Genomic DNA, 27,621 nt, shown 5'->3' with positions numbered 1-27,621 from the left:
TGGGATGTGAGCCACGAGGCGAGGGGCTGGCAGCAGGAGTTGTGTCGAGACGGGTGAGGATATTGTGTAGGTTCGGTAAGTGGTGGAATTCCACTGTCGGAGGATGGGAAGGATAGTGGGTAGGACATTCCTCATATCGGGTGACAACGAGAGGTAGTCGAAACCCTGGCGGAGAATGTGATTCGGTTGCTCCGATCCTGTCTAGTACTGAGTCACGGGGGGAACAATCGTCTGTGACCGGACGGTGGGACTTTGGGAGGTGGTGGGTGACCGGAGGGATAAGGCGCGGGAGATCCATTTACGTACGTGGTCGGGAGAGTAATTACAGTCTAGGCCTCGGTGAAACCCTCGGTGTATTTCGAGAGGAACTGCGTGTCACAACGGGTGCGACAGCCACGAGTGGCTAGACTGTACGGAAGGGACTTCCCGGTATGGAACGGGTGGCAGATGTCAAAGTGGACGTATTGCTGGTGGTTGGTAGGTTTTACGTGGATGGGGGTACTGATCTGGCCATCTGTGAAGCGGAGGTCAACATAGAGGAAGGTGGCTCGTTGGATTGAGTAGGACCAAGTGAAGCAAATGGGGAAGAAGGTGTTGAGTTTCTAGAGGAATATGGATAGGGTATCCTCACCCTCGATTCAGATCGTGAAGATGTCACGAATGATGACAGTTTCTGTCCCTTTACCAAATGGTGCCCTGCTCATCACTACTATGCCACCTCCCTTTGCACTAACATCCGTAACACCCGTGGCCTTACCGCTATCGAACATTACCTTTCCCGATGTCTGACGAATTCCAAACCCACAACCTCCTTCTTAATCGCCACGATCAACTATATTCTCACCCACAATTGCTTTTACTTTGAAGGCTTTTGCTCTCCAGAAACTCAACACCTCATTCGCTTCACCTGGTCTTACTCAACCTGACAAGCCACCTTTTCGATGTTGACCTCCATCTCAAAGACGGCTACATCGGTACCTCTGTCCGTATCGAACCTACCGACCACTGGCAATACCTCCATTTCGACATCTCCACGATTCTGTACCGAGGAGTCCCTTCCGTGCAGTCTAGCCACTCGCATGCCATTGCATCCTTTGTGACAAGCGGTCCCTCTCGAGATACGCTGAGGGTCTCACCGGTGCCGAGGCCTTCACAGACTCAAATTATCCTCTCGACCTTGTACGAAAACAGATCTCCCGTGCCTTATCTCTCCAGTCACCCACCACCTCCCCAAGTCCACTGTCTGGCCACAGAGGAACATCCCACTTGTGGCTAAATACCAGCCAGGAATCACATTCTCCGTCAGGGTTTGGACTACTACTTGTCGTTCCCTGAAATGAGGAATGTCGTACCCACTATCCTTCCCACCCCTCCCACAGTGGCAACCTCTCCCCTTCCCGCCCTTCGTCTAACCTCCTGACTGCACCTAGCCGTGTTACCCTCTCCCCACCTCGTCCCCGTATATTCCCACAAGCAGCACGTGCCTGCATTGTGTCTGTTTTTGACTTAAAAAGCAGACTATGCACTAATAACAATGTTGCCTGTGATTTTAGGCTTTTCCAGCTGAAGATGATCATGAAATGTTCTCAGGTAATCAGACTGGTGCCGTCTGTAAATGGTATGATATTTCAACGAGCTGAGTTACTATATTCAGTCGGTCCCAATGAGTGATCTGTCTTCTGCCGGATGCCGACCTGTTTGCTGCTTCCTTTGCACTGTAGAGTTTTTGCCTGCTGTACCTGTGGTCATTTCCACTGGTGAAGCAGAGGGGAAGTGCGCTGTTGGGACACGAGTTGTGGTCCTCAGTTTCTTTGCCACCACCACGGAGGTCAGGACACTGCCGAAGGGGAGACATGTCACTGTGGTATGAACTAAGGTGTCCAGTTGGCATAGTACGAACGGATCTTCCCACAGGCTGTCATTGTGCTTTGAGCACACCGAGGCTTGTCCCGAGCCTTACTTAGCCTTAGTTTCTGCTGTCTTTATTTATCATCTCATCGTGTAGCTCGGCCTCTACAGATACTTTTATACGATTCTAGACTTCTAGTTTCAACAAGTCGGTGCTATAATAATTCGTGGTATGTCAGCTGGAGTGATAGTGCTCCACCTTAGTGACATAGGCAACTGTTACTTATCTGTGTGACACTCGTGCTCCACACACCTATCCCATATTATCTGGCTAGTCTGACCTGTGCACACATTTTTCTACCCTGGTACAGGATTCCCAGTTTTTGGAGTTCTAGGCCATTCTTAAAAGACATGAAAAGGCTTTTGTCTCTGGCTGTGAGCAAAAAACTCACTCGACGTTACATTCTTGCGAGCCACGGATGAAGGGTATCAGACGGATGCCATATTCCTTGACTTCCGGAAGGCGTTTGACTCGGCGCCCCACTGCAGACTGGAGTGCTAGTTCTGCAAGGTTCGCAGGAGAGCTTCTGTAAAGTTTGGAAGTTAGGAGATGAGCTACTGGCGGAGGTAAAGCTGTGAGGACGGGGCATGAGTCGTGCTTGGGTAGCTCAGTCGGTAGAGCACTTGCCCGCGAAAGGCAAAGATCCCGAGTTTGAGTCTCGGTCCGGCACACAGTTTTAATCTGCCGCGAAGTTTCACATCGGTGCACACTCCGCTGCAAAGTGAAAATCTCATTCTCATTTATGTCATTATTAAAAATTTTACTGGCACATTTGTGTGATGTATCTTAAAGTGTAACACGCGCAAAAAAGATCAACAGTATATGCAAAAGCTTAGCTTCTCTTGCAGCTTATTGACCTTAGAGACCAATATTATATGTTAAAGCCTTGCTTTTTTTGTGGCAACACTATGTATATTAATTTAAACTATTAACTTTCCCTGTTTGTGTGTTCGTGCTACTTAATAGTGATGTTGCTGTTGGCTGACTACATCACGTGTCCTATGCTCTGAATATCCGCTGTCATCGGCTGGTGAGATCACATTCGATTTCAGTGATTCGGAAAGTAACATGCGGTGTCTGATGGAATTCCAATGTATACTTTCGTAATATGAAAATACGCAGCATACATGTCTCTGCACATCAAAAATATTTCCAAAACGTGTCTTTTTCCCTGAGTTTCATTTTCTAAAGTGCTGGGAAATTGTACGCCCGTGTATAAAACCATAAGCATTGAAATGATTGATAAGGGAAAATATACTGTCACCCGGGAGAAAGTGTATTTTTAACCGGGAATTCCAGGGAATTTTTTTTCCTTGTCCACGTATACACCCTGACAGTGAACCATGCTCTTTACATTGAAGTCTCGAAACTTTTGTGACAAGCAATTCAATGTCGCCACCGTGATTTGTGGCATTCTCGGGACTGGTTCTAACTGCATGACAGTACAAGACCCCAGACTTTATCTGTTACCAAGTATCTGGCCAGATATTCTCTTATTGCCATCCCATGTCCACCATATTCCCCCGACCTCTCATCTTGCTGTTTTTTCTTGTTTCTGTAAGTGAAAAGGTGACAGAAAGAAGATCTTCATCAAGATACCACAGACACCCAGCGGACTGTGACAGATGAGCATAGGCTGCGTTCACAGTGGCAGTAACCACGGTAGTCAGACACTGTTGCCAGAGAGGTCATCCGATAACATCGGCCAACAGCATGGTTTAGTGTGTTCAGTCTCCTTTGTCAGTTTTTGGCAGGGTCGAGGAGGTTAGGTTAGGTTAGAACAGAACCTAACCCATCTATGAAGTAACTTAGATTTTAACCTCTTAGGGTGGGTTTATAGCGCAATGCCCCTGTGCTTGGATATGAGTGGTTCATAGCTGCTTCTGCTGTTAAAAAGATGCCAGATGCATGTGAATAAGCTTTCCTGTCTTGTAAACTATGTGGTGAGTACCATACACCCTCTACTCAGTTATTGGAATTACCAGACAAGTTTTATGAATGTATGAGATGATGGAAGAAACATTCTGTTACATACTCAAGATAATTCATGATGACCTTGAAAAGCAAGTTATAATCACTCTATTTCTCTATATTTATTTAAAGTTGTACAGACGTATGTCAGTTAAGCTTCAGACTGTCATTTAGCACTTGAGTGAAAAACGAGCATAAATTGTAGCATAAGATACTCTGAAAATGTAAAGCACTTAAAAGTGGTAATACACACCGTACACTGCATTTGCAAACCACTTCACATTAACAGAATCATTACCCTACTGGCATAAAATGCCAAGTAAGTGGTAGTAATAATTTGTAGACAACCCATAACAAAAAAGATCCACTACAGTAGCTATAAGCATATAAGATATGCCACCATTTTCACTTGAACTAATTATTTTTTGAAGTTGCAACCTGTGCCTAATATTTCCAATAAAGATTTTTACCCATTTGAGGTTTCCAACAAACCTGCGATTTCAGTCCATAGATTCTGAACTATGTTCCAATTATGATATTTTCATCCTCAGGATGCCACAAACTCACTCTTTCTTGGACTAAACTTGTCAGTTTGTCACACTCCATATTTCATGTATGAGAATGTTGGTCGATTTGACCAAAGAAAACAGACTGATTTAAATTTCACCAATTGTTGTCTGAAGTCTGTGCAGTAGGGAGATAAGATTGACTATAGTGGAACCGCACACATTGTGGCATGTTGATGAGGAAAGATCAGCTGTTTTGGCCAATGTCGGTTGTTGGCGGAATCCACCGATATCGATGTCACAGTGACTGCAGCCTTATGAGCACCACTGTTGACAATTTCCCTGCTTGTTTGCAAGTCCTCCAGAAACGTTGGCAACTGTGTATATATAGCCAAGGAGACCACTTGAGTAACAAAGGGAATATACTTATTTTCCTTTTCACATACTTTACTTACGCGATGAGGCTTTTTCCCAAACTCATCATTCGAAAAATACAGGGTCATCGTATATTCACAGATTAGCTGTTGCTGCCGAGGTTAACATTTTTACATTCTGTAACAGAGTGTATAGGGGTTGTCTTACATTTTCGAACAGGTTTGAAATTTCCCGATACACTGTAGCGCTCAATACAGTATCAACATTGCTTGAACAATAACGTGACATTTGACTCGTACAGTGTTAGTGCGAGGGATAGGCGAGAATCCATGAACTAGTGACTACAACAGTCTATTACTCCGCTTAAAATTTGGCGGTTTAGTGAAACACAGGAGGAACTTGTGCTAAATTGTATCATCTTACAAACTGTACAAGAACAAGTTTCCAATGAAAGTTATCATATACGTGTGGATACTGTTACTGTGTACAAACATTAATGCTGCTTCTTTAACTAAAGGTAACATTCAAGAGTGGAAATGTTACCCTCCAAAAATCATTACTTGATTTTTCTAATTTTGATTAGTCAGAATATTTTGAAAATAGATTGATAAAAGACCTCTAGAAAAAAAGGGGGGGCGGGGGAGTCTTGTAATCAAGGGCATCCTATACTCCGACCAAATACAGTGCATCAGAATCATTGTTTTGAAAATCCTGTTTCATTTGCCAAAAGAACTCCAGGCTGTTTTTATTCCTCTATTTATTTCTTTTTGCTGTTGCCTCAAGTGTCTTCAGCTGCCTTGTTTGTGAAACATTATTTTAGTCTTAACCACCTCCTAATTCTTTAAAGTATCAGACTCCTTTTTAAGAAAATCTAACTTTTCACACATCCCAGTTTTTATGATGTCATGTGTTGAGAAGTATTTGTCATACGAGGTCTGTTCAAAAACTTCTGGAACGTTCATAATTTCGGGCCAGTGGTGTGTCGGAGTGAAATGTGGTTGGCATCCCTGTACTCGCCTGGGTTTAGTGTGTAACTGCCAGAAGTTTCATTGTTGTATGTCCTTTAGTAATTGTTGAGTGCTGTGTCGAGTAGAACATTGTGTCGCACAGTTTGCGAATTTCGAGACGGTAGAACTAGAGGAGCGATGCGTCTGCATTAAATTTTGCGTGAAACTCAAGAAAACCTTTACAGAGATGCACCAAATGATGCAGGAGACCTGCGGTGATGAGTGCTTAAGCCATGCTCTGTGTTACAAATGGTTCACACGGTTTAAAAATAACTTGACAGAAGTTAAAGCTGACACTCATTCAGGACACCCTTCGACATCTACTGGTGACACTCGTGTCAGAAACGTCAACGAAATTGTGCGTTCCAATCAAAGACTGACTGACTGAAAGACTGCAGAAGAATGTAACATTCCAGGTGGATTACGCAGTGAAATCCTAGCACAGCATCTCGGAATGCATCGTGTTGTCGCCAAGTCTGTCCCACGAGTCATGAGTCGAGACCAAAAAGATCTTCGGCTTCCAATCCTTGAAGAACTTTTGGATTGCACAAATGAGGACAAGATGTGCCTTAAGAGAATCATGGGTTCAATTGTCACCATGGGTCAGGAAAGGTTCTCCAAGATCATAAAAAACTCATCAGGTCAGGTCAAACATCAAAGCCATGCTGATAGTTTTCCTCGACTTTGAAGGATCAGTTCATCACAAATTCATGCCACACGGACAAACTGGTAATCGATGATACTATTGGGACGTGTTGTGACGCCTGCATGAAAACGTGAGGAGGAAATAGCCTGAAATGTCGCGAGACAATTCGTGGCTCTTGCATCAGGGTAACGCACCTGCACATTCATCCCTGTTGGTGCATATCTGTTGCACAAAAAACAAAATTGCTGTGCTGTCTCGTCCTCTGTGCTCTCCAGAATGACCGCTGTGAGCTTTGGAAGGACAAAGGTTTGCAATGATAGATGAGATAAAAGAAAATTCAAAGGCAGTGCCTCGCACGATCCATCGTGAGGCGTAACAAAACTACTTCTGGAAGTGCAAATGGCATTGGGAGCAGTGTATCAATTGTGGAGAAGAGTATTTCGAATGAGATTAAGCATAATAAGTAAAAAGTAAGTGTAGAAATTGTTTGAACAGACCGTGTACAATGTTACAATTTTGCAGACACTTTCATTGGTATATGTGGATACTGTCAGCAAAGTTTGTTCAAATTGAATGAATAGTAAAGAAGTAACTAGTTAAATTATCATACCTGATGATCAAATTGTACTGCATGAACAACAAAACTTGTTTTTCCTTTCATTATTTTGTATGGGGTGTCAGTGAGGAAACGATTTGAAATTATATGGAATATTTGTTGGTGGTCAGGTGCTCTCATTCTCGTATACTGGATGAAATAGTGTGGGTAATACGCATGCTGAGTTACACTGCATCCAAATAGACATTGCCTAACTTCAAACTTATTGTGGTAAACCTTTAACACAAGGTTATACCTAGTAATGACTAGTTCTTAACAATTTAATTTTTTAAATTTTTTTCAGTAATTATATGAAACACTGAAGGTCAAATTTTTTTGGCCATTGGAAGCTGTTAGATAGTCAACCAGCAAGTGAGACCATGTGTGGTTTTAGCCATTTTGTAATAACAACTGTGATCATGGAATGCCATGGGTGGAATACAACTAATGGAAGGGTTAGTGGGTACCCCCCCCCCCCTCCCCATGAACCATGGACCTTGCCGTTGGTGGGGAGGCTTGCGTGCCTCAGCGATACAGATGGCCGTACCGTAGGTGCAACCACAACGGAGGGGTATCTGTTGAGAGGCCAGACAAACGTGTGGTTCCTGAAGAGGGGCAGCAGCCTTTTCAGTAGTTGCAGGGGCAACAGTCTGGATGATTGACTGATCTGGCCTTGTAACATTAACCAAAACGGCCTTGCTGTGCTGGTACTGCGAACGGCTGAAAGCAAGGGGAAACTACAGCCGTAATTTTTCCCGAGGACATGCAGCTTTACTGTATGAGTAAATGATGACGGCGTCCTCTTGTGTAAAATATTCCGGAGGTAAAATAGTCCCCCATTCGGATCTCCGGGCGGGGACTACTCAAGAGGACGTCGTTATCAGGAGAAAGAAAACTGGCGTTCTACGGATCGGAGCGTGGAATGTCAGATCCCTTAATCGGGCAGGTAGGTTAGAAAATTTAAAAAGGGAAATGGATAGGTTAAAGTTAGATATAGTGGGAATTAGAGAAGTTCGGTGGCAGGAGGAACAAGACTTTTGGTCAGGTGATTACAGGGTTATAAATACAAAATCAAATAGGGGTAATGCAGGAGTAGGTTTAATAATGAATAAAAAAATAGGAGTGCGGGTTAGCTACTACAAACAGCATAGTGAACGCATTATTGTGGCCAAGATAGACACAAAGCCCATGCCTACTACAGTAGTACAAGTTTATATGCCAACTAGCTCTGCAGATGATGAAGAAATAGATGAAATGTATGACGAGATAAAAGAAATTATTCAGGTAGTCAAGGGAGACGAAAATTTAATAGTCATGGGTGACTGGAATTCGTCAGTAGGAAAAGGGAGAGAAGGAAACATAGTAGGTGAATATGGATTGGGGGGAAGGAATGAAAGAGGAAGCCACCTTGTAGAATTTTGCACAGAGCATAACTTAATCATAGCTAACACTTGGTTCAAGAATAATAAAAGAAGGTTGTATACCTGGAAGAATCCTGGAGATACTAAAAGGTATCAGATAGATTATATAATGGTAAGACAGAGATTTAGGAACCAGGTTTTAAATTGTAAGACATTTCCAGGGGCAGATGTGGATTCTGACCACAATCTATTGGTTATGAACTGCAGATTGAAACTAAAGAAACTGCAAAAAGGTGGGAATTTAAGGAGATGGGACCTGGATAAACTGAAAGAACCAGAGGTTGTAGAGAGTTTCAGGGAGAGCATAAGGGAACAATTGACAGGAATGGGGGAAAGAAATACAGTAGAAGAAGAATGGGTAGCTCTGAGGGATGAAGTAGTGAAGGCAGCAGACGATCAAGTAGGTAAAAAGACGAGGGCTAATAGAAATCCTTGGGTAACAGAAGAAATATTGAATTTAATTGATGAAAGGAGAAAATATAAAAATGCAGTAAATGAAGCAGGCAAAAAGGAATACAAACGTCTCAAAAATGATATCGACAGGAAGTGCAAAATGGCTAAGCAGGGATGGCTAGAGGACAAATGTAAGGATGTAGAGGCTTATCTCACTAGGGGTAAGATAGATACTGCCTACAGGAAAATTAGAGAGACCTTTGGAGAGAAGAGAACCACTTGTATGAATATCAAGAGCTCAGATGGAAACCCAGTTCTAAGCAAAGAAGGGAAGGCAGAAAGTTGGAAGGAGTATATAGAGGGTTTATACAAGGGCGATGTACTTGAGGACAGTATTATGGAAATGGAAGAGGATGTAGATGAAGACGAAATGGGATATACGATACTGCGTGAAGAGTTTGACAGAGCACTGAAGGACCTGAGTCGAAACAAGGCCCCGGGAGTAGACAACATTCCATTAGAACTACTGATGGCCTTGGGAGAGCCAGTCATGACAAAACTCTACCATCTGGTGAGCAAGATGTATGAGACAGGCGAAATACCCACAGACTTCAAGAGGAATATAATAATTCCAATCCCAAAGAAAGCAGGTGTTGACAGATGTGAAAATTACCGAACTATCAGTTTAATAAGTCACAGCTGCAAAATACTAACGCGAATTCTTTACAGACGAATGGAAAAACTGGTAGAAGCGGACCTCGGGGAAGATCAGTTTGGATTCCGTAGAAATGTTGGAACACGTGAGGTAATACTAACCTTACGACTTATCTTAGAAGAAAGATTAAGAAAAGGCAAACCTACATTTCTAGCATTTGTAGACTTAGAGAAAGCTTTTGACAATGTTAACTGGAATACTCTCTTTCAAATTCTAAATGTGGCAGGGGTAAAATACAGGGAGCGAAAGGCTATTTACAATTTGTACAGAAACCAGATGGCAGTTATAAGAGTTGAGGGGCATGAAAGGGAAGCAGTGGTTGGGAAAGGAGTGAGACAGGGTTGTAGCCTCTCCCCGATGTTATTCAATCTGTATATTGAGCAAGCAGTAAAGGAAACAAAAGAAAAATTCAGAGTAGGTATTAAAATTCATGGAGAAGAAGTAAAAACTTTGAGGTTCGCCGATGACATTGTAATTCTGTCAGAGACAGCAAAAGACTTGGAAGAGCAGTTGAACGGAATGGACAGTGTCTTGAAAGGAGGATATAAGATGAACATCAACAAAAGCAAAACGAGGATAATGGAATGTAGTCAAATTAAATCGGGTGATGCTGAGGGGATTAGATTAGGAAATGAGACACTTAAAGTAGTAAAGGAGTTTTGCTATTTGGGGAGCAAAATAACTGATGATGGTCGAAGTAGAGAGGATATAAAATGTAGACTGGCAATGGCAAGGAAATCGTTTCTGAAGAAGAGAAATTTGTTAACATCGAGTATAGATTTAAGTGTCAGGAAGTCGTTTCTGAAAGTATTTGTATGGAGTGTAGCCATGTATGGATGTGAAACATGGACGATAACCAGTTTGGACAAGAAGAGAATAGAAGCTTTCGAAATGTGGTACTACAGAAGAATGCTGAAGATAAGGTCGGTAGATCACGTAACTAATGAGGAGGTATTGAATAGGATTGGGGAGAAGAGAAGTTTGTGGCACAACTTGACTAGAAGAAGGGATCGGTTGGTAGGACATGTTTTGAGGCATCAAGGGATCACAAATTTAGCATTGGAGGGCTGCGTGGAGGGTAAAAATCGTAGAGGGAGACCAAGAGATGAATACACTAAGCAGATTCAGAAGGATGTAGGTAGCAGTAGGTACTGGGAGATGAAGAAGCTTTCACAGGATAGAGTAGCATGGAGAGCTGCATCAAATCAGTCTCAGGACTGAAGACCACAACAACAGTGGATACCATTCAGCATATCACTGAGGCCTCGAGCGGTTTACAGGCACTTCAACAGGATCGTGCGTAAATGTTGCCAAGTTTTCAGACAGTAATAATCAACTGTCATCAGAAGCAAGTTATGCGAAATTCTTTTGCCTAAACCTTGATAAAAGTTTAAACTGGAAGACACATATGGACTTTTTGACAGATAAATTAAATACCTTAGCTTTTTCAATGCATATTTCATGGATACAAGAAAAACTATATATCATAGTTATTTTGTGTTGGATGTTTGGTATTTCTGTGGAAATTCTACGAACAAGACAAGGATATTAATTGTTCAGGAGGTAATCATTAGAAACATATGCTTCCCGTAGCAATTAGCCGTGCTGTCCATTATTTAAGAAATTAAAAATGGCAAGCATTCCAGCATTGTATATGTTTGCAATTTTTTTTTTTTACAGTAACCTATATAAACTTGAAAATTCCAGCGTTAAGTATAGCTATGCCATGGAGAACTTCAGACTTCCCTCACAACACTGAAAGCATTGTGCTCAGACATCACTGTAAATGGGATAAAAATTGTAACTGGGGGCAGGAAAAAACATTTTATTTTGTTTTCATTTTTACTGTTACTTTTTTGTCAAGTTCGGTTTTATTTTTTACCTATTTTCATGTTATTTTCTGTCTATTCTGTCGGCTTTTTTGCCAGTTTTGATATTAATTTCAAACAGCTTATTTTTCAAGTGCTATATATTGGTGTTGACCTTACGTCATTGTTTTACAGTGTTACGTTGAAAACAAAAATATTCCTATCAATTACATTATACAAGAGGAGTTCAATAAGTAATGCAACAATTTTTTTTCCTGAAGTCAGTTGGTTTTATTCAGGATTCCGGTATTCCATGTTTTGTACCCAACTGTTTTGGGTACAAAACCCTGTTTTTCAACATAATACCTGTTCAATGTGACAGTATTATGCCACCTTACTGGGAGAGCCTGCATGGCGTTGCAGCCAACAGCTTGCTGCATCAGTAACCTGCCCACCTCCCACGTACTGTTGCCCATAGTGAGCTTCGCACATTGGACCAAACAGATGGAAGTTGGAAGGTGTGAGATCCTGGCTGGAGGATGATGAGAAAGAACAGTCCAGTGAAGTTTTGAGAGCTCCTCTGGGATGCGGAAGCTTATGTCAGGCCTTGTGTTGTTGAGATGTCCAGTTGTGTAGTGAGGCATTTGATTGTGATCCGTCAGTCACTTTGAATGAAAGTGTCCGCACATGGAGGAGTCACAGCTGTTTACGGCCGGCCAGCATGTTGGAGATTGGACGGGATAGTGCAGTGTTGTTGTGATGAAGACGGACACCTCGCCCAATGACTGATTGTGCTTTTGCTTACTGCCAGGTCTCTGTAGACGTGTTACAAGTGCCTAAGAATATCTGCGATTCTCTGGTTTTTCCGCCAAAAGAAACTTGATTACATCTATTTTCTTGGAACCCACCTCTATTACAGATGCCATTTTGAGGGCTATGCATATTGCCACAACCTGTCTGGGCTGAAGTGGGAATATTCCACAATCTCCCACAACAAATTTCAAATTTTTTTTCATCTGAAATTGAGTGAGGAAAAAAAAAGTGTTGCTTTACTTATAATGCCTCTCATATTAATTGACATCACAGATCACATTAATTCACATTAATAAAACAGAAATAATTTATATTAAATCCATTAAGTCTAAGCAGTTAAAGAAAAAATAGGTTTGCAACAACACACCATTGAAAAAGTTTCTCAGAAGAAAGTGTCATTAAAGCTTCAAAGTTCTCTTCTGAGACTGAATACCATTGATCCCTCTCTACCTTTTGCCTATAATGTGAAAACAGTTTCCCAGTCTAAAATTGAACACGGACAACCGACTGCCTTCACAGCACCAGATACTTTGCAATGTCCACATTCTCTGCTAGCATGAAAAGCTGTTTTTCCAACAAATTATGAAGGTATACATATACCTTCAGAATATCTTACATTGCTGAGACCTGCCATTCTATGTACACAAAATAGACTCACTGGCATTCCAACATGAGTAGAGTTCAGTTCCATTCTGTCACTGAAACAATAACCTAAACAAAATACATGGATCTGTGGTCATGGGAGTTGTTTGCTAATTTGAAGGTGCAGCACAGTGCATTTCAGTGTTTTCTTCAACTCCACCTGAAGTATTTGTCCCTTAATATGTCTCAAAAGCTTACTGGCTTAATCGCCGTTTTCCCACAACAGCGAGGCATTCTCCAATTTTAACTTGAAATACAAGTAATATTTTATCTGGCGACATCAAATTTCCTGACCTTATTCCGCAACAAATCGTACCTAAAATGATTTGGTTTGGAGAAATTTTTAATGTGTTGCATCAGTTAACTGCATATTTATGTAGAACCCAATTACGAATATGAAAATCACAAAATACGGTACTTTAGCTCCATAAACACATAAATCAACATTGTGCGTGTTCTGTTTGCCATTTTCAGCCACTCACAGCACAGTACACGTGACACGATGCTATTATATTTTAGGCGATAAGTAGAAAACTGAAAATATTTATTCCATAACATTTCTACTATTCTGTGAATGAAGTTTGTGGTGACAGCATGATCTGTTGTGAAGGCCTCAGCCTTGTTTGTTGAAAGGTATCAGATGTTATGATTTACATGTTTTCAAAACTAAAGTGCTGTATTTAGTGTTTTTCATCTTTATGCTTGCATGCTATGAAAATATCTAGTTTAATTGATGTATCACATTAAAGACCTCTTATATCTCGCCTATTTTATGGGATAGGTTCTGCAAAAGTGTCGCGAAACGTAACTTTGGTGACTAAAACTATTACAAGACTGCAGTTCATTTGACATTACATATATAAATATAGTTCTTTACATAGGAAATCAGCTGTTACTTCAAGACCATACACAATTCTCATTTTGTGACATGTCATGAAAACTAGTGATCTCGTATTGTGTCGCAAAAAATTGCAGAATTCACATTATTTTTCACTTTATCTTTAAAGCGAAATTTTCCAGTCTCCAATTATAATAAACTAAAAGTTAGAAACATATTAATATGGACTTTGGCAGTCTGAAAAGATTATTGCATTATATTTTAGTAGAGAAATGTTACTACACCATTGAAGAATTCTCGGAAGACAGTCTGACACTTTGAACGAAAGAAATCTGTGAACTATTAGCCTAGTATTGAAATGTTGTATGTACTAAACAAAAGAAATTTTAAATTGTTAATGTATAATAAATATTGAAGTGTTGTATATACTGGCATTTTAATTAAATGCATGTGAATAACAAACTACTTAAAACCTATAACGTATAACTTTCTAAAATAGTGTTGAAAGATCTTTGGGAAATCATGTTATTTTTAAAATTTGACATGTTTCCTAAACAGCAGACGTAATGGTTTGTGCATTGTATGTAATGAGATTAATAACTCACATTTTATGTTTCTTCCCTCGGAACTAACTGAAACAAAACACATACATGGCTACATTGTCTAAGCTGACAGTGACTCAGTCTTATAATCTATTTTCAGGCCTGCTTTCAAACCAGCTGTATCATGTTTGTCCACTAGGTGTAAGAATTTACCTGCATTAGAGACAACCAAAATGATTTCATGAGAAAAACAAAGGCAATTCAGGCTCCTTCCTTTAACATTCATTCATTCATTCATCCATCTATTTTCCCAGTTTATGGATACGAAAACTTCCCTTAGTACAATTGCTTAAAAGTGTTGTAGTATGGTCACTGATATGTCAGTGCATATTGCATGAAAGAAGTGATACTAGTAATAAGACAAAAATGTTAAGCTTCTGTACTGAGCATAATTAATCATGATGGGATAAAATGACATCTTTTGAGGGGGAAATCATATTTTACCTGGCATCCTGTCATTTTCCAGCCAATCATTTGCATCTATCTATAACACGTCTGCATATCTTCCCCTATAACCATTCGTTACTTTCCATTAAGCCCTTAACATACTGACTTTATACAAATTAAGTTCCAAAAACTAGTATTGATTTTATTAATGAAAAACATCCTTTAATGAAATGACATTACATATGTATACATAAATATAGCTCTTAAAGCTTTTTAGTGAAATGACATTACACATATGTATGTAAAGATAGCTTTTAAAGCTCAAAATAATGAGTTACAAATTTTGAAGATCACCACAAATAACATTATGAGTAAACTTGTGCACTGGACTTTGACTGAAGTATTCTGTAACTTAGTCATTTCTTACTTTCTGTGTGGATATGAATTCGAATTATGAATTTCAAAATGGCTTTAAATGTTGGTAACTGTGTGATTTATCTCTTAACATCAGTGACCACTCATCAGTCAATCATCTCATGTTCTGTGTTGCTTTTTGTCGCCAGTGAAGTAACCCAACATTCTTCTTCACTTTCTGAGCTGCTAAATCCAATTTCAAACTTAGGGTTACTATAGCCATTTATTTTCGGAAGCACTGCATAACAAGAATACAGAATAGAGGCTGAGACAAAGTGTTTTGTTGTTGAGTATCTAAAGCTGTGCACAGTAAAGGTGATATCTAGTAGCAATCTCGTAAGTCAAAACATTACAGACAGACTACAAATGCAAGACTGGATGCCCTCAAAACACCGAACAGTTAACTATCAGTGCAGAAATGGATATAAGTTGTTTGCTTTTCAAAGTTTTGTTCTTAATTTATCAGAGTATGTTCAGGATTTTAAGTTTGTACCAGGAAACATAAAATAGTTACGCATTTTGCCTGCACCAATTTTGTTTCCGTTACAGTCATAATGGTACCTTCCACTGCAGTCTGTTCCCTGATTCATTTCTTTCCGTCCCTCCCAATAATGCCCAGCACACATCTACTGATTGCTCGCAGAAGACAACCTTCAGTTATGGAATGATTCATGCATTTCAAATCTGTGACACTCTGCTGTATAGTAGAACTGGTAAGGAGTGCTGATTGTAAGCATTCACTTTCATACGCATCAATTGCTTCATTTTGAAAAACTCTGCTTAATTTGCCAAAAGAACTCAAGACCATTTTCACTCATTGACTTATTTCTTTTACTGACCATCCAGTCGCATAAGTTTTGTGAATTTGGGATATCAATAAGTAAATACTTCAGTTCCACAAATATTGAAATTTGAGTCAAAGTCTGTAAGGCCTCTGGTCCAGATTGTATGCCGGTCAGTTCCTTTCAGAGTATGCTGATACAATAGCTCATACGCTCATACTTAGCAATCATATACAGCTGCTCACTCATCGAAAGATCCGTACTTAAAGACTGGAAAGTTGTGGAAGTCACACCTATAACGAAGAAAGAAAATAGGAATAATCCGCTCTGAATTACAGATCCATATCGCTAATGTTGATTTGTAGTGGGATTTTTTAACATATGCCTGTGTTTGAACATTATGAGTTACCTCAAAGAGAACGATTTATTGACAAACAGCTAACAGATTCAGAAAATATCATTCTTGCGAAATTCAACTAGCTCTCTGTTCTCACAAAGCAATGAGTGCTATCAACAGGGGTGTCGGATTGATTCCATATTTCTAGATTTCCAGAAGGCTTTTAACACCCTTCCTCACAAACAACTTCTACTTAAAAATATCATGCCTTTGGAGCATATTCCCAGTTGTGCTACTGGATTCACAATTTCCTGTCAGAAAGTTGGCAGTTCATAGTAATCAATAGAAAGTCATCGAGTAAAACAGTAGTACTATCTGGCCTTCCCCAAGGAAGTGTTACGTGACCTCTGCTGTTCCTGATCCACATAAACAATTTAGGAGGCAATCTGAGTAGTCCTCCTAGATTGTTTGCAGATGATGCTGTCATTTACCATCTTATAAAGTCATCAGATGATTTAAACAAATTGTAAAATGATTTAGACAAGATATCTGTATAGCGCAAAAGTTTGTAGACAGCTTTAAATAATGAAAATCGTAAAGTCATCAATTGGAGTACCAAAAGGAATCCATTAAATTTCTGTTACACAATAAGTCACACAAATCTAAATGCTGTAAATTCAACCAAGTATTTAGGGATTACAGGTACAAATAGCTCAAGTTGGAACGATCACATTGATAATTTTGTGGGTAAAGCGAACGAAAGACTACGATTTATTGGCAGGACACTAAGAAAACGTAACGGGTCTACAAAAGAGATCGCGTACAGTCCTCTTCTGGAATACTGGTGTGTAGTGTATGACCCGCATCATATAGGATTGTCGGAGGACATCGAAAAAGTTCAAAGGATGGCAGCTCATTGAGTATTATTGCGAAATAGGGGAGATAATGCCACAGGTATGATATGCAAGTTAGGGTGGCATTCAGTCACCAACATTGTCCACAGAGTGTGAAAATATTTTGTTGGCTCTGACCTACATAGGGAGGAATGATCATGATGATAAAAAATGATCAGAGCTCGCACAGAAAAATTTAAGTGTCGGTTTTTCCCATGTGCTGTTCAAGAGTGGAATGATAGAGAAATAACTTGAAGGTGGTTTGATGAACCCTCTGCCAGGCACTTAATTGTTAATTGCAGAGTAACCTTGTAGAAATAGATGCAAACAACACACTATAAAAGTGGCAAGGAAAGTTCTGGCAGAATATAAGTAATTTGGGAGTAACCAAGACCACTCACCGAGTAGCAGAAGCATTGAGTTGTCGAAAGGAACACAAGGAAATGGCCAAGTGTGAATTGCACTTGTGCATTTAGGATTCTGTACAAACTTAATTATGTGTATATATATTTCATCCATCTTACTAATCAAGAATCTCACCAATTTTTGCCTGTTATCAGTTTTGATACTGGCAAGATAAAGGTCGCAGGAATTCCGTGACTGTATCAAAATCTCTACAGTAGTTCCTCAAACTACCCCGGACATACGGAAAGAAGCAAGCAGGGGACTTCAGTTTTTATATGTAGAGAAAGAAGATTAAATAAAATATGTTGTATTTACTTACTAAAACATTACTACAACTTACATTTTATGTATACATGCAGTAACGTTCCTCTAGTGTGCTTTTGACAGATGAGGAATGCATTGTGTGTTAATTAAATTACAATTTAAGAAGTTTCAGAATTTTACATTGTTTGTACCGTGAAACCTTGCGTCTTACCAAATTTCATGATTCTAGGTCAGGTGGAAGTACCCTTTAGGGTTTCACGAGTGAGTTTTCAAGTGTCAAAATATGTGATGATGTAACGGCCTATCTTTTATTGCAGTGATTTAGAAGCTTACAATTTTCACACAGCCAAGGGACCATAGACCTTAGTATGTGATATAAATTTGAGCTTGATACGCCAAACTGTTCCAGAGAAAAACTGGTCTTAAAATACGAATGGACAGACAGATAGATAAAAAAAATTACAAAAAAATATTTTTTATGTAATTACAGATTAACAATTTTTGGATTTTTCCCTTTATTTGAACCATGAAACCTTGCTTCTTGCCATATTTCAGATTCTAGGTCAACACTCTAGTTTTTTTTTTTTTTCTGAGTAAGTTTTCAAGTGTGAAAGATTGACATAAATGGCTGTATGTTTTATAGACCTTAATACGTGACATAAATTTAAACTTGATAAGTCTGTCTATTCCTGAAAGAAAGGTATCCTAACAGTCGGACGGACAGACGGCAAAGCAATCGTGACTGTTGGTAGAGGGTGAATGTGCAGGGGGTTTGCAGAGAGTGAATTCAGGAGGATGAAAGGAACAAAGGAAGTGATGCAAGGATAACCTCCCATCTGGTGCTTGGGGAGAAATATCCGGATGGCACGGATTATGAAGCAACCGTCGAACTTCGGCACGTACCTCCACTAGGTGGTCGACCCTGTGCTCCGTCATGATTAGGTGTCAAACTGTTTTTTCTGGTGGACAGCTGGTCAGTGGTCGTGCTGAGATAAAATGTTGTGCAGTGATACAGCAGAGCTGGTATATAATGTGGCAGCTTTTGCAGGTTACTCTGCCTCTGATGGGATGAGAAAGTCCTCTGACAGGACTGGAGTAGGATGTGCTGGGTATGTGAATCGGGCCGGTCTTCCATAAGATGGCGAACCCTGTGGCGAGGGGTCGGTAGTGGGAGAGACGTAGGAATGTATCAGGATGTTACGTAGGTTGGGTGGGCCACAGAATGCCACACACACCTAGCCCCTTGCCGCAGCGGTCATATCTCTGTCAGAGACTCGAATGCAGGACTGGCCCGATTCAGCCACCCAGCATATCCTACTCCAGGGCTTTCCAACCTTTTCAGCTGGCAGACCCCCTCATCAGTCGAAAATCCATGGCGGACCCCTAGTCAGTCAAGAGCCCAGTAAGTCTAAATTTCAGAGCGAAACCCATGGGAAGTGAAATTTTTTAATGCAAGTGCCATGTTCCCAATGTTCATATCAGCGCACACTCCGCTGCAGAGTGAAAATTCTCATTTCGGAAACATCCCTCAGGCTGTGGCTAAGCCATGTCTCCGTAATATCCTTTCTTTCAGGAGTGCTACTTCTGCAAGGTTTGCAGGAGAGCTTCTGTAAAGTTTGGAAGGTAGGAGACGAGGTACCGACAGAAGTAAGGCTGTGAGGACGGGACATGATTTGTGCTTTGGTAGCTCAGATGGTAGAGCACTTGCCCACGAAAGGCAAAGGTCCCGAGTTCGAGTCTCGGTCCGGCACACAGTTTTAATCTGCCAGAAAGTTTCAAGAAACAATATCATTAACACATGGCTTTATGAGATTTTCTGCGATGGTATGAGCTTTGCCTGTTTTTGCCACTCAATAACTAACCAAGAAAGAAGCTTTTAATGAATTTTCATTAATTGTTTTTGCATGAGTTTTCATGCAATGCTGGGAAGCAGCTAGTTCAGCACTCTTCCTTTTGAAAAAAATCTGGGTGAGTACCTTTAAAATGACGGCGCAATTTAACTGGAACCATTGAACAGTTCAGAAGGACTCGCGCGCAAATTACACACTGAGCTTTACCATCCTTTGTCTCCAAAAAGCCCATTTCTAAATAGCTTTCGTTGTACTTACTCTTCTTGGTTATTCCACTTCCACAGGATATTGCAACCAATGGAGTACTTGCAGCATTTGCACATAATAAATCTGGCTGTGGAGCTTCTTGTGATTGTTCTTCCTTTGGTCGTCCTCTCGCCTCATTCATTTCAACTGGAAACTTTCCTTGTTGTGAAGACGATGGAGAAACCGCACCCATCTTCAATGATCCCGACTTCAGCCACGGATCCATGTTAGAAGTAATAAACTGGTCAAAAATCGACTTATGAAATAGGTAGTGCACTGACAAAGCAAGTTTAACATTTAATGATGCCTGGGGACGCATACGTGCCAGTGAGCACTGTGATTGGTCGACAAAGCTCTCTCCGGCATGCGTAAAAGGTATCAGCGCATCTAGCGCCGTGAGTCGGCGCACAAACGACCCCCGTATTGTTGCAAAACAGTCGATCAGAGAAGCCGCATTCTCCGGCACTAAACTGTGTGTTCTCACTTAGGAACCACAAAGGCTGCTTGGGAATACGACCTGAAGTAAAACTACACGTTTTTCACACAAAAAAATTGTGATGAAGTTGATTTTCACATTTTTATGCAATAATTTTACTCATTATTTTACACGATTTGGTGAAAGGTGGCCGCGGACCCCCTAGAAAGAGCCGGCGGACCACACGTTGGGAAGCCCTGTCCTACTCTGTTCCTGTGACAGGCTCATCCTGTCCAGTCAGATACACAGCCACCAGTGAAAGTAGCCGTGTCAGTACTGGTTCTACTGCAAAACGTGTGAGTTCAGTGGCTGCTACATAAACTGTGTCATCAGGATCCTTCCCTCCAGCACCAGCTTTTCTGAATCGTGCAGATGCGAGTTATCCTCACAACACACTCATTGCTGGCATAATCCTCCTGGCCTCAATCTCTGTTAACCCATTGCATCCATTACCAACAGTCTTCCCTGCCTTTAATATAACACCACCTCCCCCCCCCCTCCCCACTCCACCTCCAATCCATCACCAAGTTGCCAAGATTGTTTTGGCTATGAAGCAGAAGTTTCATTGGGAAGTGCACCCTCTATACAGCTCCAAACCCCCGACCCAAGTGATTTCCATATTTTTGGTCTCCTGAAGAGAGACATTTGTGGCTGTCAATTTGTTTCGCCTGGTTATAATTGTGGTTCCACAGACAACTGCAAACATTTTTCTGTGAAGGCATTGACTGCCTTGTGTTTCAGTGGGTAAATGTATTAACAGTCGTGGGGATTACTTTTGAAATAATAAGCAGTTTACTTAACAATATTATGAAAAGAATAGAAATAATTATGAAAAATCCGCCTCGATTTTCAAGGCTGATAATATGTTTACAGACAGGCATGCGGTGGCGGCGTTGACGTTACACACGTCGACGAGGTATAGTGCTTCAGTGCTGTTGCAGGTAGAGCTCACAGCGGAACGGTTCCACTCACGTGCACTGCCCGCTTATATAGGAAAAGGTTGACTGCTAGAACGACTACAGCACGCGTACGGGATAAGCCATTCCTGCTGGTGCCTGCAGAGTCTAAGTCCGTTATCACTGCGTTACATAATCAAGGTCAACCTTTTCCTTTATAAGTGGGCAGTGCACGCCAGCGGAACCATTCTGCTGTGAGCTCTATCTGCAACAGCATTGAAGCACTATGCCTCATCGACGTGTGTATCATCAATGCCGCCACCGCATGCCTGTCTATAAACATATTATCAGCCTTGAAAATAAACTGGGAGGAAATGGAACGGCCCAAGCTGTCATATTGAATGGGCCTATATTCTTCCGTGGCTGCTGAGTTAATTTTACTCTGGATGTCGTTACTGGAAATTCTGGTAGTGGATGGTTTACCCTAGCGATTGTTCGTTGTGAAAACACGTTGCTTCCTGGACTCGAATCTTTCGCCGACCGAGATGGCATCACCTAAAAGACCTGGCATTGTGGTATCGATCTGAAGACCCAAAGTAGACCTAGCTATGTTTATAGTAACATGACATTTACATTGTATACACGCTCCTGGAGAAAAGTTAGTAATGATGAAAAAATACATGTATGGATGAAAGGACTTGGTGTATTGCTGAAAATGTAACTGTCGAGGGGGATTTTTCATAATTATTTCGATACTTATGATTGCTGACACACTGCAATGCTGAAAGTTCTGAAAAGAATAGATTGCTACTTACCCTAAAGATTACATGTTGAGTTGCAGGCAGGCACAATGAAGAGACTGTTAGACAATTAGCTCTTGGCCAAACACCTCCTCCAAAGAAGGAAAAAATACACACACACACACACACACACACACACATTCACACAAGCACCACACCTCACAAAGACGACTACTATCTCCAGTCACTTTGGGCACAGCTAGTGGTCGTGTGTGCTCGAGGTCTTCTTGCTTGTGTGAATGTGTGCGTTTTTTCCTTTTCTGAAGAAGGTTTTGGCTGAAAGCTGAGTGGGTAAAAAGTCTTTTTGATGTGCATCTGTCCAACTCGATGTATCATCTTTACAGGAAGTAGCGGTCTAGTCTTTTCATAATATTGTTGATATTCCAACCGGGACTTTCCAGTTTAAACAGTTTACTTTCCATCTGTCTCATTTTTATTTGCCTGTCCCTTATATATTTGTGTGTACATTACCGAAATATGTTTTCATCAAATATTCTTTTAAACATAAGAGTATTTTTTTTAGATCTCGAGGCGTCAGCAGTGCAGACCGCGACATCACACTGGCCGGAGCTCGAGGTGTGACAGAGTCAAAAGAGACAAAGAAGTCCTACAGTCCCGTACGGTCGGAGGGAGCGGCCGAGTGCGACAGAAGTTTGCTGCCGGCCACTTCTCCTCCTTCCACCTGCAGTTCGTGCACGCGCCATTTCTCGTCGGAGGCAGATCGCACGAATCACGTCTGTGTGGTCACGAGTGAAATGCGGAGATCGCCCCGGAGAGGATTTTCCGGCTCTACGTCCACGGTCGACTCTGACGTCCGGCAGGTACCTAAGGTCGCGGAGGGTGAAATTCTCTCCGACGAGTGTGACGGGGTGCCGTGTCCGGAGGACTCTGCGGTCACTCTCGCTACACGGGGGAGCGAAGTCAGCTCGGCACACGGAGATTCTCGTAGTGGCCGCGTCCCGGCACCTTCCGAAGCTGCGGCATCGGTTCTCTCGGAGGCTGCTGCCGGCACTCACGCGTACTTGTGGAAATCTGCCTTGGGCGTGTGTGGAATCTGTGGAAAAATTTTCAATAACAACTCTAACCTAAAGAGACACGCTCTGGTACACGGCAGTGGGATTTTCCTCACGTGCGACGTCTGCGGCAAGTTTTTTCCCGACCGGTGCTCTCTCTGGAGGCACAAAGAACAGCACGGCGGAAAGAGCCAGTCCAAGATGTACAAGTGTAACGTATGTGGTAAATGTGTAAATAGTAACACTTCACTGAGGAAGCACAGGTCCCAGCACGTACAGCCTTACGTGTGCGACATATGTGGCGAATCGTTCCATCGGGCCAGCGGCCTGCAGATACACAAATACTTGCACGTCAGATAGTATCGATTTACGTCTCTGTAAGTGTACGCCGTGCTCGAGCTCGCTTGTGGTGTTTGTTGCTCTTCTCTTATGAGCTTACTGAGCCATATGTGTGGCCCAAAATAGTGATTCGTTTCCACAAAATATGTCAAATATATGAACTGTCTGAGGAGGGCTCACACTGGACACTCAATATTGGCAAAGTTTATTGTGTTTTCTGTGCATTTCAGAGTGCAGTAGCTGTCATTCCTGTAGCACACAAAGCAGTTTGCACTTGGTAAGGTGACCTTTGAAGCCCACCAACACTGAATTTCTATCCGTATGTTAAGATTGAGCTTTTATTTTTAAAGCAAATAATGCACATCCTGGTTATCTACAGACGTTTTTGTCATTTTTGAGTACAGTCTCCATTGTTTGTGCAAGTTTTCGCCAATGTCTAAATCTTCTTGTGGCGGAAGTCTGTTCTGACTGCCAGACGAGTGTGTTCCGTTGCTTTCTGACTTCGCATCTGTTACTCCGGACCTAAAAAGGGAGTAGACGCAGGACAGTGTCAGAAGGTGTTATTTTGCTGTTACTGGGACACGAATTGTACAGTGCTTCGCACAGCTTCGAAAGTGTCTGAAAGTACTGCACAGCGTTTGTGGTCTGTCTATGTTTGAGAACATTAACGGGAATGCAACCCTCTGTGTCATAGAAAATGCTGCCCACTGCTTTTTCAGCAAATTTTACTGTCCGTACTTTCTTTTCTGACAGCAAATCCCAGTGGAGCCCTTCCGTCCTCTGACATTTAGTTCAGGCACGTAATGACAAAACCAGCTTTCATTTCCTGTCGTAATACTCCTCAAAAACTGCCTCTTACATTTTGAAATTGTTTGAGGTTTTGGATGGCAGTTGTTTTCTAAACTACAGTCTTTGATCAAATGCAGGACTCGGAGGGTACAAATTTCTCAGTAATTCGAGCTCTGAATTGTATCCTGCATTGCACTTTGTCCTATTGTAAGAATTGTTGAGATCTCATTCACAGTGACATATCTGTCATTCTGTAACTCTTTTCTTTTCGGGTACTACGGAGGGCACGTACTGTGGGCTGATGTGGGATGTTTGTGTTCCCACTTTTTAATGTTTTCCTAACTCCACTGGTGCCCGTGCATATATATCTACATGCATGCTGAAGTCTGAGAGAAGAATTTAGCAGCAATTATTTCCTTCTTAACAAGAAACTAAGTAAAAGTAAGCTGTTGAAATGAACATCGATACTGGTCATTTCGTAAATATAGCACCTGCTCACGTGGTAGATGTTTATTGATCTCACAAATATGTAAACGTAAAGTTTGTAGTTTAGGATGCTGCAGTTGTAAGAAAGGATTGCTCAAAAGTTCAGTATGGCTCCTGTTCATTATGAGCATTGTTGTTGTGATAGTATACTAACCCGTCTGTGTGAAACGTGGCTTTGTATGAGCAGAGCAGGTTTTCATTATCCATTGTCTCTAAAACTACATTACTTTATAGGATGCAAAATCTTCCACCTGCAGACTTTACATGGATGCCACATGGCTTCTTCCTCCACCTCTTCTTCTCTTTCAGCATTATCACAAAAGAAATTGTGGTAGTGTATGATTTTATGGGATGAGGAAATTTTAAGATTCCACTTGCTTGATGTTGCTGTTAATACCACGCTTCACCATTTCTTCCAATAATATTTCTCTTCATAACAGTTACAATAATCATTAATGACAGTGGAGGGTTATTTGGAAGAAAGTGATACATGAGGAAAACTGACCTGTGAGGTATTAGCACCGAAGTGTTTACCGGTATACTTTCAGTTGCATAATTGTTTAAATTATTCTACTGTCAATTCTGTAGCTATGGGTGTTTTTCCTATAGAAACATATATTTTTAAATGATTTATGTAGTGTATATTTTTAAATAAATTATGTATGTGCCTCGTCACTCCTTAAATAAATGCATAATTTTTGCATCTTGTTTTAATTGGCAGTAAATATATGTTATTTTAAATTATTAAGTTTGTGTATATGTTTCTGGCATTTTTGTTTTGCTCGTCGGTATTCCTGTTCCTACGAGTTTATTTATCGACAGCCATCTTTTATTTGTAGTTCACTGTTGCTATTGTGAGTTTACATATTGTCATTTGGAGATAGCGAATAGAGCTGTGGACACTAGAAAATGGAGTGCCAAATGTAGAAATTGTAATGTTTCTGACATATTCTTCTGTTTGAGTTTAACAGAGGATTGACAGCAGTGGATGCAGCCAGAACCATTTGTGCTGGGTACGGTAATAATGCGAGTGGGGCGTGGACATAGCACGGCAAGAAAATGTTTTTCTAGTTTTAAAAAGGATCATTTTGACTTTAGAGGCTCTCCACGTTCAGGAAGACCTTCGGAATTTGATGGAGATCATTTAAATGCATTAATACACATTGGTCCACATCAGTTTACTCGAGAACTGCCAGAAGTGATGAACTGTCAGTATTTCACCATTGAACTGTGATTATTTCACCATTGTGCAACATTTGCACACAGTGTGCAAGGTTCAAAAACCTGGTGTATGAAGCCCAAATCACAAAAATCAGTGGGTGGCCAATGTGCATCTCTGTTTGCTCATAATCAGTCAGCTTGTGGACACCACCACCATTCCTGCCATGTTTCGTTACTGGTGACGAGAAATGGTGTCTGTATCCTAATGTAAGGAGAAGAAAGGAATGGTTGAGCCCAAACAAAGCAGCAACTCCGTGTACAAAGACCTATGCACATCCACCAAAGATAATGTTATGCATCTAGTGGAACATTGACTGTGTGGTGTACTATGAATTACTTCCCTAAGGTAAAACCATCACTGCTGAAACTTATTGGCAACACCTGTGATGTCTTGCAGATGCAGTCCGAGAACAACGACCAGGAAGACAGCATGAAGTGATGCTACTCCGAGATAACGCTCACCTGCATTCTGCTAGATTGACAGAAAACAGTGTACAGGAGGTGGGTTGTGAAACCATTCTGCAGCCACTTTATTCATCTGGTTATGTACCCTCATTTTCCACTCTCTATCAAACAACCTTCCTTTCTGGATGAAAATGCCTTCCAAACGTGGCTCGATGAGTTTGTCACCTCGAAACCACGTAATTTCTACAGTTGCGGGATTGAAAAGTTACCCGAGCATTAGCAGATTTTTGCAAATAGTGAAAAAGATTATATTATTGATGAGTAAAGTCTCTGTTGTGTTTATTAAACTGATGGAAAAACACTACAAACTTATGCACCAACATAATACAGTTCCTATCAGAAGAGATTAATGCTGCAAGTTTTTTCATTACGGTTACGATCATCGTGGATTCTGCTAATGACGGTCATGTACGACACAGGTTGTTCTGTCTCTCCACGAGATCCAGTGAGCAGTATATTCCAGTGCTCAGGTTGATGCTGTGTTCCTTGACTTTCATAGTGTGTTTGATACTTTTCCACCTTGTCACCCAATGAACAAAATGTAAGCGTATGGAATATCAGAACAGCTTTGAAATTGGTTTCTAACAGACAGAACACACTAGGTCCTTGTTAACAAAGCGAAGTCTTCCGATGTAAAAGTAGCTTCGGGTGTACCACAAAGGATTGTTATAGGACCATTACTTTTTACAGTGTATATAAATGGCCTTACATATTACTTCCGAGATTCCAATGGGCTTTTCACAGATGATACAGTCGTGTATAGAGAAGTCACAAGGCTGGAAAAGTGTAGCAAAATATCGGAAGACCTGCAAAGGCTTGACACTCGGTCCAAGGATTGACAGTTGACCCTCAACATAAACAAATGTAACACATTGCACATAACGTAGGAAGAACCATTATTGTAGGATTACATGATCGCAGAAGAATTTCTAGAAGCATTCGTATCCGTTAAATATCCAGGAATACACAGGTATGTATGGAGTAATTTGAAGCATAACGACATGAAACTAATCTCAGGTAAGGCAGATATCAGACAGAGACTAATTTGAAGAATCTTTGGAAAGTGTAGTCCACCCACAAAGGCCATAGCCTACAAAACCATTGTTCCACCGATAGACAAATGTTGCTTGTCAGTCTGGAATCCGTACCAGACAAGATGTACAGGAAATAGGGAAGATCCAAAGAAGACAGTGCATTTTCTTACATCTTCATGTAGTAAGCACGAAAGCATCACGGAGTTGCTCAGACAAATCCAGTGGCAGACACCGCAAGAGAGGCTTTATGTACTGCTGTGTGAGTGTTCCTAGAAGAGTGGACC

At 41.1% G+C, this 27,621-nt stretch overlaps 1 protein-coding gene across 3 annotated transcripts in view; it reads left to right on the top strand.

The window, feature by feature from the left end:
- The window catches only part of LOC126213511 (zinc finger protein 227-like), a 129,056-nt gene extending 103,738 nt beyond the window's left edge, over positions 1 to 25,318 (top strand). For all 3 annotated transcript variants that reach the window (XM_049941341.1, XM_049941340.1, XM_049941342.1), the window contains exon 6: positions 22,514 to 25,318. In XM_049941341.1, the coding sequence (XP_049797298.1) occupies positions 22,514 to 23,363 (850 nt within the window). In that variant the 3' untranslated portion in view covers positions 23,364 to 25,318. The remainder of the gene's footprint in view (positions 1 to 22,513) is intronic.
- The last annotated feature ends 2,303 nt before the right edge of the window (positions 25,319 to 27,621 follow it).

Source organism: Schistocerca nitens, chromosome 11 (genome assembly GCF_023898315.1).
Source record: "Schistocerca nitens isolate TAMUIC-IGC-003100 chromosome 11, iqSchNite1.1, whole genome shotgun sequence".
NCBI classification, from domain to species: Eukaryota; Metazoa; Arthropoda; class Insecta; order Orthoptera; family Acrididae; genus Schistocerca; species Schistocerca nitens.
This window is presented reverse-complemented; position numbering and strand designations above follow the sequence as displayed.